The 21,491-nt window shown below is 36.9% G+C and overlaps 1 protein-coding gene across 8 annotated transcripts in view; it reads left to right on the top strand.

The window, feature by feature from the left end:
- Nucleotides 1–21,491, top strand: part of LOC129365796 (ral guanine nucleotide dissociation stimulator-like) — a 54,330-nt gene that overhangs the window by 12,143 nt on the left and 20,696 nt on the right. The window contains exon 1 of one of the 8 annotated variants that reach the window (XM_055039277.1): nucleotides 7,669–8,347. The exons of 2 other annotated variants lie outside the window; for them this stretch is intronic. In XM_055039277.1, coding sequence (XP_054895252.1) covers nucleotides 8,243–8,347 — 105 coding nt within the window. In that variant the 5' untranslated portion in view covers nucleotides 7,669–8,242. Of the gene's footprint in view, nucleotides 1–7,668; nucleotides 8,348–16,431; nucleotides 16,951–21,491 lie in introns of those variants that run through there. 5 more of the 8 variants (XM_055039279.1, XM_055039273.1, XM_055039274.1 and 2 more) reach the window with 5 other exon arrangements.

Genomic DNA, 21,491 nt, shown 5'->3' with positions numbered 1-21,491 from the left:
AATCTGCTCCACCTGCTCCCTGAGCTGCTATTACTGGTTAAAGTAACGCAACGTTCTGGCCCAAAACAACCAGTCAGAACCAGGAGGAGGGTCTTAGCGCTGTTAAGCAACGTCATTCACTCACTGTTAAATGTGCTAATGTGGAGAAACAACAGATAATTAAAGGAAAACCGTTTATTTGTCCTCATCGGTAACTATGCTAACCAGACTGAGCATTCACAACAGGCTATGGTCGCTACAGCATAGCCCAGAGCAAGGGGAGGGAGGATGAGCAGCACTTCATAAGCTTGTGATTGACAGCACTGAAACTCTCCTGCCACTGACTGGTTTTTCTAGCACTTTGAGAAAGCAGAGGATTTTTTTTTCACAGATTATCTCTAATACCATTCTGTCACAACATAATGACAGTTTTAACAAATATGTAAAAAATTTTTTTTATAAAAGTTACAAACTGTGGCTTTAATTTCACTAAGGAGAGGACGGGTCAGGAGGGACCTGGGTTAGAGCTGCTGCTGACTCATCTGTTGTTAAGTGGTAAAAGGTACAGGGACAAGTTAAATATATGAATATCTTGGGAATTTTTTTCCTAAATTCATTAGATGCTAGTGAAAAGAAGGCAAACAGTAGTCTGTAGCTAAGCTAATTATGCTAAATGGTTGATATTTTCACAGTCAACCATTTAGAGAAAAACCTCTTGGAGAAAAACTGGGTTACAAATTGACACTCTTGCCTTTTTCTCTCTCTCTCTTTATTTCTCTGTTGTTTTGAAAACCTGACTATTAGTTTTCTTGACGGCGTGGCAACAGCCACAGTCGTTGTTTTCTACTGACTGATGCTGTCAAGCTCCAAGTTTTTTGGTCTGGGAGGGGTAACATAAAATCTTCGAAAATACAATACGATTAATTTTGTAAGTGACAGGGCCACAATTAAAAAAAAAATAAAATTCTATGAACAAAATAAATTGTGAAGGGCCTTTCGGTCAGGGTCCCTTAGAATTGTCATAACTTTTTAAATTTTTCTCCAGACTTATAAAAGATGCTTCCTTTTTTTTCCTGTGCAGAAAATAACAAAACATAACAAAAATAAGTTCCTTTATATTAAAGCAGTCATTCAGAGAGTAACTGTTTGTGTTGTGAAAATGTGTCAGGGAGTTTGAGTCAACCTGCAACTGAGTGTGGTGTATGTTGCTTCTTTCTGGGTCTCTGTGTGGGTGTTTATTTGTCACGTCAGAGATGATTAGATCTGCAGGCTTTTCCTGCATATCTACAGAATAAACATCTAAACAACGTGGATTTCTTCCTTTTGTAGCATTTTATCAAGTGTGCAGCTCAGATAAGCTTTTTCTTTCATCCATCTGTGAAGCAGTGTGCGGTTTGGTTGTTTGGACATTTTGTTTTCTTTTTGCGTCGCAACTTTAAAACTAAAATCTTATTTTTTTCATGCAGAATTGAACAGAACTTGTTGTCACTGGGCGAGAAGCGGGACACAGTCACGTTTTTTGACTGTAGTGCAAAAACACAAAATATCACCAAGTATTTTTGCTCTAATTTCTACTGCAAATAATTTAGTACACTTGAAATAAGACTAAAGTAACTTACAAGTAACTTTTCAGAAAGATATAGGAGTTAAATGGTTCCTTAATATAGATGGAAAAGTGATTGTTCCACTGGGAGATTATTTCACTTTTAGTTTGGCAAAATGTCTTGGAAATTTTAAATGTCAGTTAAAATTCAGAAAGAAATATGAGCTTGTTTTAAGCCTATAATATAAAAAAAATTCTAGTTCCACCAGATTATTCAACTTATAAAAACAATATTTTTCCATATTGTAACTCAATAAGAAATAATTACTTAGTATCTATATCTTGCTAAAAAGTGACTTACAAGTTTGTTTGGTCTTTTTTCAAGCATACGAAGATTTGAGAAATAGAAATTAAACCAAAACTGCTTGGCCAAATGTTGCCTTTTTGCAGTGCATGGAGTTAGCATGAATGCATGAGTTTACTCAAGTTACTCCGCCTTGTGTACACACATTGCAAAAAAACAAAAATAATAATAATCTGCACAGAAAAAACATTTGTTGCCAGGAAACAGTGGCTGTTGCTGGACCCTTTGAGTAAAGTGAGTGTTAGTTTTGAAAAACTGGTGAGTTTGAGTCAGCCTGCAGCTGAAGCACGGTGGTGGCTGCTTCTGTCCAGCTACTCTGTGGTTTTACGAGCATAAATGCGTGCTTGTCAGGTAAAATCAGATTAAATCTGTAGTTTGTTGCCCCAGAGCAGTGAAACTGATTTCTGTGCTGCTTTCTTCGTTCTGAGTGGCGACATTTCCACCAGTAAAGGAGAAAGACTTTCTACTGTTTTTGTTTAATCGTCTGTGCAGGTCAGAGATCAAAGCTTGGACTTGTTTACATCTTTTTCTTTGTATCCATTGATTTTCTCACCCCCGCCTGAAGCTCAGTCTGCCTGAACTGTGGCTTTTGTCTCGTGATCCGAGTTGAGTTTTGTCACCTCAGCTAAAGATGTGACAGATGATTTGCTGGATTTCCGTCATCTCTCTTCTTCGTTGGTATAAATCTTGTTTGCACCTTTGTTTTGGGCCAAACCAAGCCCCCTGAAGCAACCACCTCCCCACAAAGAAGCCTTTGATAATTTGACATGTTTGATCATATCATTTCCTTTAAACACAATGCAATGCTTCTTTTGTTCTCTGCCGATTAATGATGACTAAATTGTTTTACCCACTACCTGACGTTAAAGCTGCATTTTAGTTTTAATCTGAAGTGCTTATTTTTCTAGTGCTTTTAGATATTTTTAGATAATTACCTCTCCTTTCTATTCTCCCATCGGGCAATTTTGTTTTTGTCATCCATTACATGATAGTAGTTTGTGATTCATGCCACAGTAGAGCATCATTATTAGACATGTTAGTTTTAGACTGTGTTGCAGGTTTTTGTTTTTAATCTTGGCAGTTTATTCATAGTTCTGATCACTTGTCAGTTAATTCTCATAAAACAAGTAATATTATTTACTTATTTGTTATTGATCCTATTTTTTCACTTCTGATACCAGTACAGACATCTGAAGTTTAGTACCGGCTGATACTGATCCAATACAGAAAACCAGTGCTGACTTGAACTTAAAACTTCAGTTTTTTGTTTTTATAAACACAGTGTAGTGAATTACAAATGTATTTGATAGCTGTGCACCAGTACCGCTCACTTAAATAAACCAATAGCTTCAAGTTTGGTCAAACATGAAAAATAACTTTAATTTGTTATAATGAAACTGAAAATGACAAAAACAGTGTAAAAAAAACTGATTCATTGCTTTAAAATTTAAAGAATGAAAATCAAAGTTTTATCTCCTCACAATAACTTTTCCCCACTTGGATCCCTCTAACGGAAGCACTGAGTGGTTCTTTTAACATTATTTGTAGAAAATATTAGGATTCATTATTCAGTTCTGTGCAGCAGGAGGACTTCTGATCATGGGCTCACTGCAGAAATCTGTTTATAAACTCATCATCCATCTGTGAGTTCTGACTAAAGTTCTGACTCAAAACCAAAACTGAAAACAGCAGCCATTTTGTAGAGGCTGTGTCGTTTGCAAATACTAAAAAGTTTGCAGTCATAAATCCCAGATAAATGGTGCAGCCATGTAACGTTGGGTGCACCATTAAAATCTTATTTTTTTCATGCATGTAAAGCTGCAAACAGATTTACATGCAGCTGTTTGGCATTCAACCCCACATCTACATCTTGGCATTCAAGTTTCTTGTCAATTTCAGCCCGTGACTGAAGGCTGTTATTGTTCCAACAGCACTTCAGGTGAAACATAAAGCTACATTGTTGTAGGAAATGTTTCCTGACTGTAATGTCCGATGAATCTGTTCACAGGGACGCTGTTGCCGTCTCGTTCTCGAGCTCAGCTTGTCTCAGCTCCCACACCTGATTGTGTTTCTAGTGACCTAAATTCTTCTTCGGGGTTTAAAAAAGTCTCCTGACCTCACTGCAGTCGGCTTGTTGTCGTAACGGGGTCAAACTGGGCGACGAGGCTGAAATAAAGAGCAGCTTCCCATGAATCAGGAGGAAATCATTTTAAGCCTTCGTCTGAATCTGAAACTTTTAGGTGAACATGATTGGGCTTTTTTGTTTTAATGTTGCATGAAATAATAATGCATTTCTTCACTGCAAAAACATATCCAAGTATTTTAGTTTCTATTGCAAACTGGGGACTCACCTATCCACTTTTTTCACATCCAATACCGATATCTGATGTTTAGTATTAGCCGATACAGGAAAACGGCGCTGAATTGAGTTCAATTTTTATTTTCTTCAACCCAGACTTAAATGTACTGAATTACAAATTTATTTAATAACTCTATACATGTGATATTTACATATCTTTCAACCAACTAACCAACCAACCACTTGCAAACCAAACCCAGTTGCCAACCAACTCCTCCCCAATAAAACCAACCAACCAGTTTATAAAACCAACCACTTGATCTACCTGCCAACTAACCAAACAACAGACGATGTACAAACGAAAACCAACTAATCAATTATCCGCTGACTACTCGCCCCTAAATTACTCCACCAACAAACCAACCTACTTATTTACCTATTTTTCAACTAACCACTTACAAACCTAACCATCTCCAAACCAACTGCCCTCCAATAAACCTACCAATGTAGCTACATCCACCCACTGACCAAACACAACCAGTCGACATAATTAGACCCAATTATTATAGGTTTTACTGTAAACTAATCTTGCTATTCCTTCATGTTGGATTCAAAATGCAACTGCAGCATATTTGTTTTGTTTCATGGTAAAAGTTTGCTGCATTTAGTTAAATGAAGGATTCATTGAACAGATCAGTGTGAATAGGTTGCTTCTATCAGAGGTGGATTTCTGTCTGTTTATAAAAGCTTCCTGTCCTCAGTTGTTTTTTTCAGAACCAGCTGTGGTTCTATACTGGAACAGCTTTGGTGGAGTCGCTCAGATAGAGTTCTGAAATTTACTCTTGTCAGTGAACGCAGCTTTAGTCAGCGCTGAAACTCTGTCCAGCTTCTCTGGCTGACTTATAAAAAAATTAATTATTATTCCATTCTAATGTTTTATTTAAGAAGACTTTAACTTTGAGTGTTTTATATTTTTTATTTATTGCTCAGCTTTATGCAAAACTCTTCCAGAGGTTTGAGTTCCTATATTAAAGATCAAAAAGCATTTTTGTAAACGTGACCACTGATTGACGGGTTTATGTTTCACGGTGTGTGACGAATGTAAAGCAGGCTGGGTGGTCTGCAGACTTTAATTCAAGTAAAGAGTGTTCTCCCGATGAGGTCACATTTATATTTAACTGTTGCAAACTTGAGTGTTGGATTAATCAAACATTTAAAAAAAACTTTTGCGTTTACCCCTTTAAGAGGGCTTGAGAGCAGATGTCTTAATGCAATGTTCAGCTGAAAACTGTGAACTTGGAATGACTTCAGCCAACTTTTACAAAACCTCCCTGTTATATTGGTGATAAAACAGGCCTGTGCACCAAAAAAGTTTAAATGTTTCCAGCTACTGATGCGTGGAGATGTCAAGCTGTCATTTAGCTGTGAAGGAAATGAGCGGATGTCTGGAGACTTGTTGATAATGTTCCTCGGAAGAAACATTTTGTCAGCAAATAATGAGCCCCTGCAGAGAAGTTTTTGTTTTATTTTAACTTGTTTTCAGGCTGAATAAATCTGCTTCCCATTTACCTCTGAAGATCTCCAAAAGTATGGGGATAGGGTTCACATTGCCAAGACGACAAAAACGGGGTGCAGTTAGGAAAGGTTTTTATAATCAAACAAAAGACTATAATATCACAATATAGACTTTGGCAGCCAACAGTGGCTCCAGGGTGTGTTTAAACTCAGAGGGAATTGAAAAGGGAGTTGGCAGCAGCTGCACAGGTGGATGTTGAAGTGATTGGGGAGGCAGAAACACGCTGGAGACGATGTCTGGGCAGGGAAGGAGTGCAAGAAGAAAGCAGGCAAGGGCACAGATGCAGAAATGTTTGGTTTGCAGACGTTTGGTCTGATGCAGATGCATCAGAAGATTTAGTTTTCAGAAATGTACACAGAAGAAACTGCATTTGACCATTTTTTTTAAATACACTTACAGAAACAAATATTTTTGGTCTGGCTTCTTGTGCAAATATCTCAGTATACTTCAAATAACACAAAACTAACTTTTGTCAAGAAATAGGAACTTGTTTTAAATCAATAATTTCTTAATATTGATTAAAAAAATACTTGTTGCACTTGTAAATTATTGAACTGGATTATTTCACTCAACTCTAGTACGTCTTCATCCATAATAAGAAATTATTGACTTAAAACAAGTTCTTATATCTAGCTGGAAAGTCACTTCTAAGTCAGTTTTGTCTTATTTAAAGTGTACTAAAATATTTGCAGGAGATGTTTGTGTTTTTTGCATGGCAGACTATACCTAAATCAGCAGTTAAAATAAAGGATACATGCATAAATATCCTCAGGAAAAAAAACTGCAAGCAGAGTTTATCGTCTGTTTAAAAAAATGGCCGCCACGTTCCCTGCCTTGGTGACTGTTGCCAGGTTGCCTCACTGCTGAGCTGCATATGTTTCTCACTCGGCTGCAGTTGGCATGAGAAAGCTTTTTTTTTTAAATGCCAGGACCTTGAAGGAGAACCTGAAAGGCTCCGCAGGCTGTAATAATAGCTGGAAATAAATCCAGAAGCTATTAGAGGCGGCTCAGACCAGCAGATTTCTCTCTCTGCTTTGCTTTGCGTGTGAACGACACGCTGCTTTCTGTAAGAAACTCTCTGCAGCTTCAGAGAGTCAGTGAAGAAAACAAAAACCAACAAAGCATCTTGTCATGCTGCTGAAAATTAGATCCTATTGATGTGTTTTGCTAGAATCGTTAGCTGTGACCCAGATTTCTCCTTATGCCCATTTTCGTTCCTGAAACACATTTTATCACAGCGTATCAGGTTTTGTTGGTGTAAATTTATCTTAGCATAATGCAGGGATTCAGTGCTTGATTTGTTTGGTGGCATTTTTCTGGTCAGGCTGCTGAGAATTTGTTCTTCATCGGATGTATCGCTAAAAAAACAGTTTGTGTTCTTGCGTTCCTCAGTTTCGCCTGCAGGGGGCTCTGTGGTGCACATAAACTTTCTCTGCCATGTCACCTGTTTTACCTTCTGAATACAGGTGTGTTGTACTCATCCATGAAAAGTGTGAAGTTTGCTTTGCACTAGAGCACAGTACACCCACCGTACTATGTGCCTGGAAAATGCATAATGCTGCCCGGTTAAGGATGAGCAGGGGGTAGTTTGCTTTGTGAGGATATGGGTGAGACAATATGAAAAAAAGCAAAACTTATTTTTGTTTTGATTGGACTTGTTGATTATTTATCTTGTAGTTTATTTAATGTTATTTTCATTGTTGTGATTGAAACTGAGTAAAAACTTCAACCAAAGTAATTTAAAAAACCTTTTGAAATCCTTCAGGAAGGATCAAAAACCTTTAGTAAAGACTGGGATAAAACTATTCGTCGGTGCCGAAACTCTGAAATATGTTGACGTAATGGAAAGGCCAAACATGTAATCTTTTATCTTCCTTTTTGTTGCTTAAAAATGATCTGAGCATAGATGCTGTTTATGGATTTATTCTGTTTGGACCAGATGAACCCAAATCAGAGGTATTCAGAGTTTCAGCTTCCTTTTGGTGAATTATTAAATATTTTTTCTGATTAAAGCTAGTTGTTGCTGTTCCATTGTTGTCGTGCCAGTGCTGGATCTGTATGAGTTCACGGAGACGATGTTGCAGAACCAGACCAACCACCTCAGGTATTCCCTGGTAAATTCCGCTGTTGGTGTAATAAGGAAGTCCCCACCATGAAATTGCTTCATCTGAAGCTTTCGCTTTCCTCCTCGGCTGCGTCTTAATGCAGTTCCCTGTTTGCGTTGTTGCTACTGGGACGTTTCAGTTCTCCTCTGACCCGAAATGGACCGGCTCAGAAGGCTTCTCTCAAACCGTCTCTTGTCTTCTGGGAACAAGTTAATTTTTTCCAGTGTTGCTCTTTGTGTTGTTGACACAGCTGGTAAAGTAAACACGCGTGAGCCGAGCAGCCGTTGGGGTTCGGCCAATCTGCGACAAGAGGAGTGAGGTCTCTGGTGGGCTTTAGACCCGGCACCGCGTGGATCTGGTTCTGATTGGAGTCGTTATGTGGTGCTGGGCCCGGTGGAGCTGCTGCTTGCTGCCCCGGATTGGAACCTGCTGCTGGGATGGAGAGGATTATTACCATCCAGTCCAGAGATCAGACACACAGGTTGGATGTTTTCCTTTGATTTTTCAAACAGAACCACTGGATCTTTCACCTACTTAGATTAGATAGAGCAATGTTTGTTTGTCTCAGAAACTCTTGATGCACCATGAACCAGACAAAGTGGTACTCAACCATTCTTTCATTCTACATAAGTTGGTTCTTTCTGGTTGATTTTGATGATTTAATCCAAGAGTGTCCAAACTTGTCACATTGAATCGAGTGGCCATTTATCGTTTATCATGAAAGGATTTTTTTTTTTGTATCTTCTCGATAAGTTGGAATTATTAATGGTAATTAATTAAACTAAAAGGATGTTATAAGAGCACCAGTAAATATCAGTAAATTCAAAAATATGATTGAATTAAGTTATTAAGTGCAGTTTAGTGATTATAAATTTTTTTTTCTAAGTAAGTGGAGTCCTAAATTAAACATGTTGTAAGTGGAAATATTTTTCAAGAACAAAATTTTTTTTGCAAGCACAGTAACTTAAAAAATAAGTAATAAACAACAATACTGCAAATGCAATAAAATCCATATATCCATATTGCCCACATCCAGTCAAATGTACTTGCAGGCCCAAAAAATAAGTGAATAAAATAAAATAAAATCAAGTAAATAAAATAGTCAGATTTAATTTTGTTTTTTTGCAGGAAAGGGTCATTATTCATTCTAGATCCAAAACATAAAAAAGCATTTCAGACAAATAAAATAAAAGTTTCAAATCTTTTTTGGGGGCTCGATTGAATAAATTTATTCTCAGTATAAGAACCAGATTTTGGTAACTTTTTGATATGCTTAGCTAAGTTAAAAAATAATAATAAAGACAAATTTGGATGAGTATGGTTCTACTTATTATAAAAGCTTTATTATAAAAAGATGTATACTTTGTGTTCTTAAAATTTTTCATGGTGAGAAAATTATTGTAGAATTGCAAGTGGGGCCGCATAAAAGCAGTCCAAGGGTCACAAACGGCCCCCGGGCCGCACTTCGGACACCCCTAGTCAAATCTGTTTGCATATTTTTACACTGATTGTAACATCTAATCTAAATTCCTCTGAATCAGCCTGAACACATCGTTTGTTACCTCTGGTTCTCAGGACACGCCGTCCTGCATGTTTCACATGTTTCGGATCTTCATCACAGCCGATTCTCCATCAGTGTCTCAGAAACCTGTTAACCACCAAACAATGTGAACCAGGTGCGTTTTTGCGCAGGGAAGCATCTGAAACATTCAAGATGGTGGCTCACCAGGACCAGATGTTACAGAAACAGCCTCCATGTTTGTTGCAAGACTTTCTGTTAGCATTAGCTGCTTATAGATCGATGGTCGGCCAGAAAACTGCAACTGGAGCACTCCTGTTTTAAACAGTTGTTTTTTAGAGATAAGGAAGAGAAAACTGGAAAGTCTTGTATTTTGTTGCTTGTTTAGGTCAGAAATGTTAATCCAGGCTTTAATCAAACAGTATTTTACTTGCAACTTCAGCAGGTAAATGTTGCAGAGAGGGCAGGATTTATATCAGGAAATTGCAGTTCAGTGTTATTACTTCCAGCTCTCTCTGGGACCTTTAGCATCTGGGTCAGCTGTGTGATTCTCCTGAATATCTTATCAGCATGTAAACTGTATATTCATGGCAACTGGAAATAATGACCAACAAATATTGGATCGCAAATAGCACTTTGTAATAGACTCTCATGCAAAAAAACGATGTTTTTGTTGCCTGTAGGACGTCTGAAGAGCTGGATGTAGTCTCCAGTCCATAAAACGCCCAGGTCTGATCTAAAAACCAGACACTCTGAGTTTCTTTAGGCTTTTAATAATAAAGCCAAACACTGTGGCCAACAGTAAAAGTGTTTTTTATCATGGAGGAAAGCTAACAGGAACATAAAACTTCACCATATTGAATGGATTCTCACAGAAAACGTGGGCAGCATTTGAATAAAATATTTTTACATCAGACATTTTGTCTTTTTTTCCATATGAACAACACAGATGTTTATAAAGTGGTTTAATTAGCAATTTCTACACACTATCCTCATACCAAGAAAAGAAAAAGAAATCCCTGTCAAGCTATCAACATGTAGGAGTTATGCATAAAGCATAAGTACTGACAAGATTACAACTTTCTTACACTGAACGAAGGAACTGGCCACGCAAAAATAACAGCAAGCAGAGTGAAAAGTAACTGATCGTCTTTCTTCCCATGTGGCGTAATTGCCTGAAGGCTGGTGGGAAAAGTACAAAACAGTCTGTAACTATAAAAACTATAAGAGTCATCAGGGGATTTGCTGGGGTTTAAGCAAACTATAAAATCAATTATGTGAACATTTTTAACTTTTTTTCCTCTTAAACTGAAGTTAGGCTCTCAATCGGCGGTGACCAGACTGACTGACTGTTATATAACACCGGTTATGAGCTGAAACATCTGTAGTGTATCAAACAGGATACAACAAGGCTTCAGAGTTTAATTATTTAAAACTATTGCTTCTCCACACAAACAAAATTATGAGCCACAGTTCATTTTAAAATTCATTCTGACAGTATTTTTGGCACTCGCTGTGGAGACACGTTGCATGTTATTGTTTACATCCGGAATGTTCTTGCAATGCATACAACGCTGGTTGGCAGAAAGACTAAATAGTAGAACAACTTCGCCTGGAGATGCAGGTATTCTGAATTTAGTTCAATGCACCATAGCAAAGAAAAAAAAATCACGCAGAAAAACCATTGATGAATATTCTGCTTTATTTCTCGCTTTCTGTGTCGGCTACGCTACACATAGACTTGATTGACAACATCTCCAACAGTGTGTCAGGATTCAACACCAAAAAACACTGAAACATTTCTCTCACAAAGAGCAGAACATTCTGTCCATTACAGATCTATATTTTCAGGCTTAATGCGATTATTTATGAGTGATTGCTGTGGTAGATTAGCTACCACTAGCTGCTGCTATTAGCTAAGCTAATACAACAATGGTTGATTAGCTAATTTATATACCTGATCAACTGATGATCTGTCAGAGATGATTTGTAGAGCGTCTTTTTTTTATTTTTTAACTGAACCGAAGCACAGAATTCCTCAGCACATCTACATGTTAAGATTTTCAAAGTCAAGCTAGTTTACTGATCTCATTCGCCATTTTTTTTTTTTGCATTCCCGAGCTTAATGACAACTTGACAGCTAAAACCAATGCTAGTCATTGTTAACGAGGAGCTTTTTTCCCTCTGCCTGGCATCACGTTGCAACATGTCTATAGAATCTACTTTGAAAATGCTGGAAACGGCTCAGATTCATGATCAAGTTCAATATCAGTGATACAGAAAGAGAGGGTTTAATTACTGAAGTTTTAGGCTTAAATTTAATTCCTGTTGACTTTAAATGGTTGTTATGGTCCCTGCTTTAATAAGTTAATTTCTGTGTTGTTCTCTCCAGCTGTTTGCCTTCTTTTCTCAGTGTCCTATAACTCTGCAGTTTATCTGGGAGACTCATCGGCTTTTTTATTGGCAACAGATTTATGTTTTTTGTGGAGCTCTTGAGCTTGGCAGCAGCCCCAGTTTAACCACGGCTCTTCACCAGAGGGGTACTGTGCCTTGTTAAATGGCACCCTGAAAGTCAAAAGTAAACTTTCCGAGTTGTTCAGTGTCACCAGGACAAGAATAACTTCCTGATGTCACTGCCCTGATTTCCATTTTAACCCCGCCGGAATGGAAATCTTTCACCAGATGGGTGTCTGCTGGTTTTGGATCCACCCTGCTTCCTTACTCGGATGTTATTCCTTCCTAATTCTCTCACAGCTGTGTCGAAGCAGGAGCGTTTCTGTTCCTCAGGGAGCAACAAATCATGTCAGAGCGGCAAAGCAACGGCATGCTCTGGTATCGATTTCCAGCAGATGGAATAAGAGCTTCACTTAAATCGCAGCAGAAGGAAAGTTGGACCTTTGGTTCTCCTCTGAGAGATTTTCGCGATATTAGTGTCCATCATGCTTAGTTGAAGCTTTTTCTGGAAGCGAGCGCGTTCATCAGCTTTAAATCTTAAAGTTCTCAGTGATTTGTTTTGAAGACAACATTTTTTTAGTACTGCAGTTAACGATTAATTGTTTATTGCGGCGATTAATCGATTAGTCAGATTTTAAAAAGTTGCCTTGTGCTGCAGATTTTTCATTTCATCACTTAAGCTTATTTTAGACAATGATAAAGTTATGCAAAAATCCAAATAATTCAAACATTTTATTGCCGAAGATGCAGTGAATTATCATTCCTTTTGTTTACGCTTGATCATTTGGACCAAAGGATGCAGTGCGAAAAAAACTACAAAATAAATTGTCTGTTGAGAATTTTTTTTCAGACGATCATTTATTAAATAATAATTGGATGTAAAAGGTGTTTAGATGGAGAACTGACAGAATATGAGCCAGGTGAAGCTAAAAATGCAACTTTGGGAGTTCTGGGTAGAATATGTTTACAGACAGAAGGATTTTTTTTTATCTAAAATTTAAAACTACATATTTTTTGTGCAGTTTTGGCTTAATTACAGCTCTGAGTATGTTGATTTGTTCAGCAAATTTGCTCTCGGTGAAAGATTAATCGATTTACTAAATCAGTTGACGATTAATTCAAATAACTGATTAATACCGATTAATCTGACTGTTTTGTTGCAGAAATATGAGCTTGAATAAGTAGCGGCACAAGAAATAAGTCAAATACTTCCTGAACAGCTTCACGCAGATGTTTGAGGTTGCACATCTGCAGAGTCTCAGTGAGTTGTTTTGTGCTGAGCTGCAATCATGAAGCACAGATGGTTTTAGGGGAATCATCTGGGTCACACTGACATCTGCTGTAAGGTTCTTGTTTGTATTCCCTGTTTGGGTTTCAGGTGTTTACCGTACATTTTTGGCCAATCTGTTGGAATATGTCAAGTTTTTGCTCTTGGTGTCACCCATCGAGGTCTTAAAGATGGGGTACACGGCTTTTTGAAGGGAGCCGGATCTTAGTTAATTAATTTCGAAGAACTATTCAAAATACATACAGTTGATGATATGGCAGAACACTTTTAAATAGGAGCAGCAAAAACGTACAACTTAAACACATTTTAAAATTTATTTTTGAGCATTTTGAATCAATTTAAAATTCCCAGGATTGGGATTTGCAGGTTTTTTTTTTTTTGTTTCCTTTTTATTGAAAACTGGGATACATCCCAATTGAAAGCTGATAATCTTATTGTGAATAAAATTGCTTTAACATTTCTAACAAGTAATATCTGGCCTTTCTATCTTTATTTATCTACTCGCTTTAATGTGTGGGGGTATTTAATTAATTGAAACTGGCAAACACATTAACGCTAAAAAACAAAATAAAACTAAGGTATGACGAAAAACGCTAAAAAATTATAACCAATCACAAGGTTTTGATGCTGCTTGACAAAGATAACGGATAAAAGTCATCTGCATAGAAATAAAAGTAAGACACACCTTTTCTCTTCAGAAATTCAAGTTTTGATCTCTTGGATAACAGAAGGAATGCATTTTGGAAACATAAAAACTACTATACAATAACAGGACTACAATAAATTAGAACTTCTAATTTATTGTTGGTTTCCTTTTTTCTTTATTCTTGGAGCCGTTTCTGTACGTCACTGAATACCTCCAGGCTTTTCCAGCCATTTGTTTTCTGCCGCTGATTAAAAACAGACTTAAACTGATTTGAGCTTCTAATCAACTAAATAGCTTTACAGCCATCTAATTCAGTTGATGGATAGCTTTGTTAGTAGGAGCCTAATGGGATGTTTTCCTCCCTCTGTCCACCAGGAGGCAGTGTTGGATTCATAATCCACTGAAGCTCTTGTTGTTCTATGAATCTAAAAAAAGCAACATTTTGAAGTGGAAGCGCAAATAATACAGAGTGTGAGTCATGCTTTTGCTTTTCCTTTAGGTTTTGTCCTCCTAATCCTGATGAAGGAGGTTTTTCTTCTGTTCCTAAACGTCTCTCGGCATTAAACCAGTTTTAAAGTTGGTATTAAGTCACTTTGTTTCCAACTTTTTGCCACCTGCACATAGTTTGTTTCCATTTCTTCAGATGCAGCTACAAAAAGTTTTCAGTTTGAGAATACTTAAAGTAGAAGGTCTAAAAGCAGAACATTTCATCTATTTGTTCATGGTGCACAGAGCTTAAAATATACATTTCTGAAGTTATAAGACTTGAATGCATTCCTGCTGAAATGCATCTCATCGTTGGAGCTGAAGTCCTGCTTTCCGTTAAGTTGTTAATTTTGGTGCTTGTCACAATGTCAAATGAAAAACTGAGAACAAATTGTGTCTTTTTTGTCAGACTGGAGAGAAAAAAAACAGATTGAAGACTGAAAATAGACAACGACTGAAGTACAAGAATGTTTGATTTCAAATTGGGGTCATTTTACAGTAAAATTTGACTTTTAGTTTAGGAAATTAAAGAATCAGATATTTAATAATTGACTCAAATTGTTTCAAGCAACCCTGGTTTCAATATTTATTTTCTAGAATATGAAGATTTAAATTTCATTTTTGCAAAAAAGTTTTATTTTTCCACTAGATGTGTGTGTTAAATCATCAGTATCTTACATCAGAACTACATTGACTCAGCTTAAGTAAAATAAGATAACAAAATAAAATAAAAAAAAGGTACAAAAATAAACATTTATTTTAAAATATATAAATAACCAGATGCAACCTAAAACAAAAATTATGGGAACTTAAGGCCAATTTAATGGAGTTTTTTCCTGCAGGATTACATTTGGATGTTTTTGTAGGCTAACATGAGATTTATTTTGTGTGCACACAAACATATTTCAGTGAATGTGTAAATAAGAAGTTGCTTATACCGCTTTTCTTTTTTCTTTTTTTTACCAGAGCGTTTCAATAAAAAGAGCAGTTCATCCTGGTTGACATTTTTAATGTTTGCAGATGGTTGAGCTGCTCTTGTTTCAGTGTAAATACGGGATTTGAGGCTGAAAGCAGGAACTCTAAACTGTATTTGAGTTTGTTTTCTTTTCCCATACTGTCCTGCTGCCATAGTGAGAGCAGAAAACACCAGACCATCATTTCCCAGAGGCTGACATGAGAGTGGAGGAGTCAGCGGTGCCTTCAGGGACACCTCCGAGACCTCCACTTCACAGCACCTCAGCTAGTTTTTTTAGCTAACCGTTAAGAGATTACAGGAGGAATGCTTTATCTTGACAAAAACCTGAAAAGCAGCATGAGTTTGTTTTGGTTTACATCATTATTGTGTCATTAGATTTCTAGTTGCAGTAGAAAAACTAGAAATCTGCATCTGAAAACATCAGAATGTAAGTAATGGAACTTCACAGAATAATGTATGGCTAAAAGATAATTTATTTTAACTAAATTGTAGGTGTTGTTTTTTAGTCTTTTAAAAGAATTACTTTCAAAATTATTTAAAATTAGGTTACATTTTTTGCTAATTTATGCTATTAGTTGTTCATAATTTTATTTATTTTAAATTACTGATTCCTCCTTGCTGTAGCATGTACGTAAATATTATTCCATTGATGTGTAAACATGATAGAAAACAGTATTTTGATAAACATTTTAATTTTGAAATGGCTTTACTAATGTAGCTACATTTATAACAAATTATTTTTATTTTGGGAATTAATGTAAATTAATGCATTTATTCAGTTTTAAAAGGCTTTTTTTATGGATTTTGACAGAATTTTATCTATTTACTTTGTTAATGTAGTTCCATTTTGTCACCTTCTCAGAAATAATGGCCAAAAAGATGATTTAGGCCAAAAAATAATTGGCCATTATTTTAGGGACATTACAATTTGTTTTTAATTGCTTTGATTTCTTCAAGATATTTGTTAGTTTTTAGGGTTGGTCATGGTGTTTTGATATAAGTATATTTATTTGGAGATAGGGAAAATAATATATAAATTTAAAACCTAGTGTTTAGTTTTTGATTAATTATTTTTATGTTTTTAAAATAATTGCTACATTTTGCATTTTTAGATAATTGAACATAAAAACAGAAAGTCACGGAATTATTTCAGAAAAGTGGAAAACATACAAAAACTACAAATTTTTTTAATATGCTACAAAACTTAGAGTTTCGTCATTAAACATGGCGTTTTACGTTCCGACCGTTGGATTTGAGTCGTTTCCTTGCCGAGTAGTACTGTTTCCGACGTTCGTGAAGGCCCCATGAGGCAGTGGGTGGAGCCTGTCGTGAGTCACGCTGATCCTGAACGCCCCAGACCGCAGGATGATCCAGCAGAGCTGATTTACTGTCAGACGGAGCTGGAACAGCTGCCGCGCTTCGCTTTGGACCGAAGCCTCTCCAGAACCAATTAAAACACAAAACAGACCTGCGGATAAAGATGCTTCTTCGGCCGCTGTGACCCGCCGACCCAACGCCGCGCCTCCATGGTCTTTACCCCGGGGATGCTAACCGAGGCGGGCTGCGTCAAGCCGGGACAGCTGCTCGAGATGTTCGACTCGTCGTGGAAGGTTCGGAGCATTTGGGACGGGGTGAAGCTGGAGGTGGTGGAGGACCGCAGCCCTGTGGTCCTGCACAGCTTCACCCATCTGGACCCGGACCTGCCCCTGGTGGAGGTGAGGAAGAGGAGGAGGAAGAGACTCCTTCCCTTTAGAGCAGCTGGTTCTGTTTGTTGTGACTGGGAGAACTGAGAGTTAGTGGGTCAGAATTTGACTTTTTAGGTTAATTTAAACAAACAAACAAAAAAGCATGTGATTATTGCTTTTTCTGACTGCAATTCAGGCACTTTTATGTTTTCCACCATGAGATGTTCTGATTTTCTCTGAGGTTCTGGTATAACCGGACAGTGATAAATAACAGGAGATCATAAATACAGCTGCTCCTACCTTGCACGGGCCTACAGTTACAGCATGACTTGCTTTTCTGCAGCTTTCGCCCTTGTGGTTCTCGCCCTGCTCTGCTCTCAGTCATTCAGTTAAACCACAGCTGAAAGCCCTCTGCAGCTGCAGCCCTCAAATGTAACCAACCCTACAGGTTCTCTGCACATTCACGGTGCCATTTAGGTCAGATGTACTGTTTGAATCTAGTTGTTTTGAAATGTTTGCACTTTAAAAGGTGAGTAATGTATAGGGAAACTCCAAGTCAGCTCTGACCTTCTCCCTGCATTCACCAGGTATTGTTGTTTAAAAAAAAAAATCAATAGAAATAGAAATTATGAACATTTCCAACCCAAAAAGCCAGTATTTTAACCTGCTTAATATGTTTTCTTTGCTCTTCAACCTGAAACAAAAGTATAGCTTCTAAATTTGTATTGTTAGTTCCTTGATTAAAAGTTTCCTTCAGTTAACTATTAATTTTTTTTGTCAATTTTAGATTCAAGTTAATTTATTGCAAGTTTACCATTATGCAAATTCATTATTTCTTTGGACAAAAAATATATATATTTGAAGAATACATGTGGAAAAACAGAGATATCTGGGGAAAAAAATATGTAATCTGAAAACTAGAAATATTTCATATATATGTATACTATTTGAAAATGTATATCACATAATTTGAATAACTGTTGTATAATTTGAAAATGTGTATATTTTTATAATGTAATTGGAAAGAAGTATAACTTGGAGGGAAATACATGTACATACAAAATAAGAAAACAGTTTTTAATAATTATCTAGAGAAAAATATGTATTTTTAAAAAATTGTGAGAGATTTGCACTATATTATTCTATTAATTGGTATTAACCTTTATATTTATGCTGGTGCTGATCTCTGGTCTACAGCTGAAGCAAAATGACAATTTTATAACAGAAAGTTATAACAGTCCTCAAAGAAAACCACCTGCCTTATGGAAGTTTCTCCCTTTATTTTGGTTATAAACCTGCAGATCGATTGCTTGTTGATTTGCTGGTAATTGGCCGACTGATGTGTCGATCTGTTTTTGCGCCTCCTGTGGCTCCATGTGTTGGTCTGCTGGAGAAAACCCATGTAAGCAGAAATAAATCCATCCAGAACATTTCCAGCTTTAATTACAGGGATCAGCTGCTGCAAAGTGATTAACGATGAACGAAAAGTAAACAAACAGAGCCTGTTAATATTTGTGTTTACAAAATAATCAGCTTGTAGTTAATACATGAAAACGGCAATTATAGTGACAGCTGCTAGATAATATAGCACATTATTACAGTTATGATAGTTTGTCTTTAAATCTGATCTTAAGCAAACATGTAGACTGATCACTTGCTAAATTTATAAGTAGTTGTCAGATAAACATCCTTAATTAACTAAATGGTGTCTCTAGATAACAATATATTGATTTTTGCTCTGGTTCAGCAAATGGTATTACCTAAAATATAGTAAAGGGTGGAGATCTTTTCTTAAGATATGGCTCCACCTAAAAGGCTGTTCAAAAGAAAAATAAAACAATAAGAAAATCTTTACGTCTCAGGGGTAAAATAAAAGAAAACATGACAGATTGAAAGATGTTCAAGTTAATGATGCTCCAGTTGTTATTCATCTAAAGTAAACAAATGCGTTTGATTTAAGTGGTCTCTGTTTCAGCAGTTTTGCATCTTTCTGGAAGTTTGTTCCCGATTAAAGGAGCATAAACATTCAATGCTGCTTCTCCGTTTTTGGTCTGACTGAGGATTAGACTAGAACCAGTTGGAACAATAACATCTTTTTAAAGTGCCTTAGTGCTTAGTAATTTAGGGATTCATAAACCAACAACAGCATTTTAAAGTCTATTCTCTGAGCTACAGGGACTTTAGAGCTGCTCTGTCTTCCTTGTTGTAGTCAGAACACCAGGAGCAGCTGTTGTTGTTTTTTTTAGGCAGATCTGTGAAGATGCTGTTGCAGACATTAGTCCTCTAATCCTTGAAATGTTCTTCAGGTGATAGAAGGCCGACTTTGTAACTGTCTTTATGTGACTCTGAATGTTCAGGTCAGAGTCCATGACTGCACCCAGATTATTGGACAAGTTTTAACTCTTTTTTTTTTAGTTTTAAAACTGAATATGTGCTGACAAAAATTCAGTTGTTTTTTTTTTAGCTGGGAAAAGCTAAGACACATCCAAACATTGGTTTATTCTAAGCATCTTCTATGTCTTCTGCATAGTTATAGTAACTGATCTACTTGTTATAATCAGAGGTAGTGTGAGCATGTAGGTATTAAATAAAAAAAGCCCCAGGATGCAACCTGGGGAACTCCTCACACAGTTAATAAAAACGTGACACGTTGCACTATTAATCAGGATGTGAATCTCTTTCTAACCTCTTGATTTTATTGCTTCGTCATAGCAAATCTCCAAAAAGTAACAGAAAAATTAAATAGAAACATCATATTTTTAACTTTTTAGAGCTGAAACCAGAGAGTTTTTCTCTGGGTCTTAGAGATGCAACATGAGGACGTTCTAGAAGAAACTGTGTCTGGGTTCACTCAGAGCTTATCTTGCTTTTAAAGACTGGATGATGTAGAAGCCTGAGCCTCCAAGAGTCATTGTGGGTTAACGTTACAGAACTGTGTGTGTGTGGGCAAGACACTTTAATTAACAGATGATTCAGAGACGGACCAGCGGTTTCTTGTATCTAGTGTCTTGTTGAACATGTAGGATGACGCGGCTATGGGAGTGTTACCTTCTGTCAAAGTCCAGATTAATTTAACAGCCTTTCTACATCTTCATCCAAGTCTGAAAAGTTATGGTGGAAAAAACAAAATGATGCATGAAGAAAGTCGTTATGTTTCCAGACTTTATTCCTTATAGCATTACCTAACAGGCAAAGAACTTCTGATAAAGTGCTCAATAGAGGGATTTTAAATACAAAACATGTCATCGCCACATAATATCTCAACTCTTTGTTTGGTGTAAGTTTAAAACTGACTTTTTTACACTGATTCTGACGAGAAATTAATTATTTTACTCCTTATGAAGTGTTTCCTGTTTGATTAGACAGGTGAGAGCGCAGAGTCCACCGGGATAAAACGTTGTGCTTGGGGTCTCCGTCAGATCCAGACCGGTTTATCAGAACCTCCTGTTGGTTTCTCCTGCTAACCTGTTGTTACTCCCATCTAATCCTCTGCTTTAACACCAATTATCCATGGCTTATCCCCCTCCCTACGGTGGCCCAGGAGGGTTCCTCAACAATCGGTTGCTGTCTTTCGCCTCCCGCTGCTCGGCTTTATTCGTTGCAGAGGTCGCGTTACACTGAGGCCTGGTGTGGCCGAGTTGGGCTCTGTGCGGACAGCGTCAACGTTTGGCTGGATCAGGTGGCTTTTCTATGAACCTTTGATGCCTGATAACATTTTCATTGTTGTGTATGAACTGAACATCAGTGATCCGCGTAGTTCAGATTCTGCTTTCGTCTGCGCTTGATTTAATTTAGTCACGTCTGCCAACATCGTCAAGTCAGACATATTCCTGGGCCAAAATGAAATGGAGAGAAAAAAACTAAAATATTAAATATATTGAATGAAACCCACCAATTGTAATGCTTTTAGGTTCAGTTGAGCAAATTTATTCTCAAAATTTGAGTCAAAGACACTTGCTATGTTTAGTTGAGTTTAACAAATTAAATAAAAGCAAAGTCGGCTTTTCAGTAAAAGACTCAGGAAAAACGTGGTTTTACTTACAGCTAAGTTGGAAAAAGACAAATACTTTGTGTTACTACAATGGAAAAAGTTAAATGTAACATTAAGTCAATAATAATGGAAGTTCTCCCTTTCAAACACAAATAAATATTTTAGTCCAGGAACTGGAAGACATTTAAAATATCCAAAATAAAGCACAATAATCAAAAGCAATAAATAAAAATCACACAACCTAAACCATAATGATGTCTGTAAACAAAATTGCCCTTCAAAACACATCACCCTTCAGAATTGAAATTATTGATCTCGTTTAATTGATTCGTTGATCCAGTCCTGGTGAGCGGAAGAGTAAGTGACAGTGAAATTGGACTCTCGTTCTTCCTGTCTCCATTTTCTGAGCCAATGATGACTCAGCCAGCAGTTCCCAGATGAACCCAACAACACAGTATGACTCCACTTATCCTAGAGGGAAGAAATAACCCCGAATACAATCAAGAAAAGAAAGCACAGTGTCTTATTACAGAACAGCACACATAATTAAGCTTCCCTTGACGTCCTGTGGGTGTACGTT

Source organism: Poeciliopsis prolifica, unplaced genomic scaffold (assembly GCF_027474105.1).
Source record: "Poeciliopsis prolifica strain line A6 unplaced genomic scaffold, Auburn_PproV2 SCAFFOLD014, whole genome shotgun sequence".
NCBI lineage: Eukaryota > Metazoa > Chordata > Actinopteri > Cyprinodontiformes > Poeciliidae > Poeciliopsis > Poeciliopsis prolifica.
This window is presented reverse-complemented; position numbering and strand designations above follow the sequence as displayed.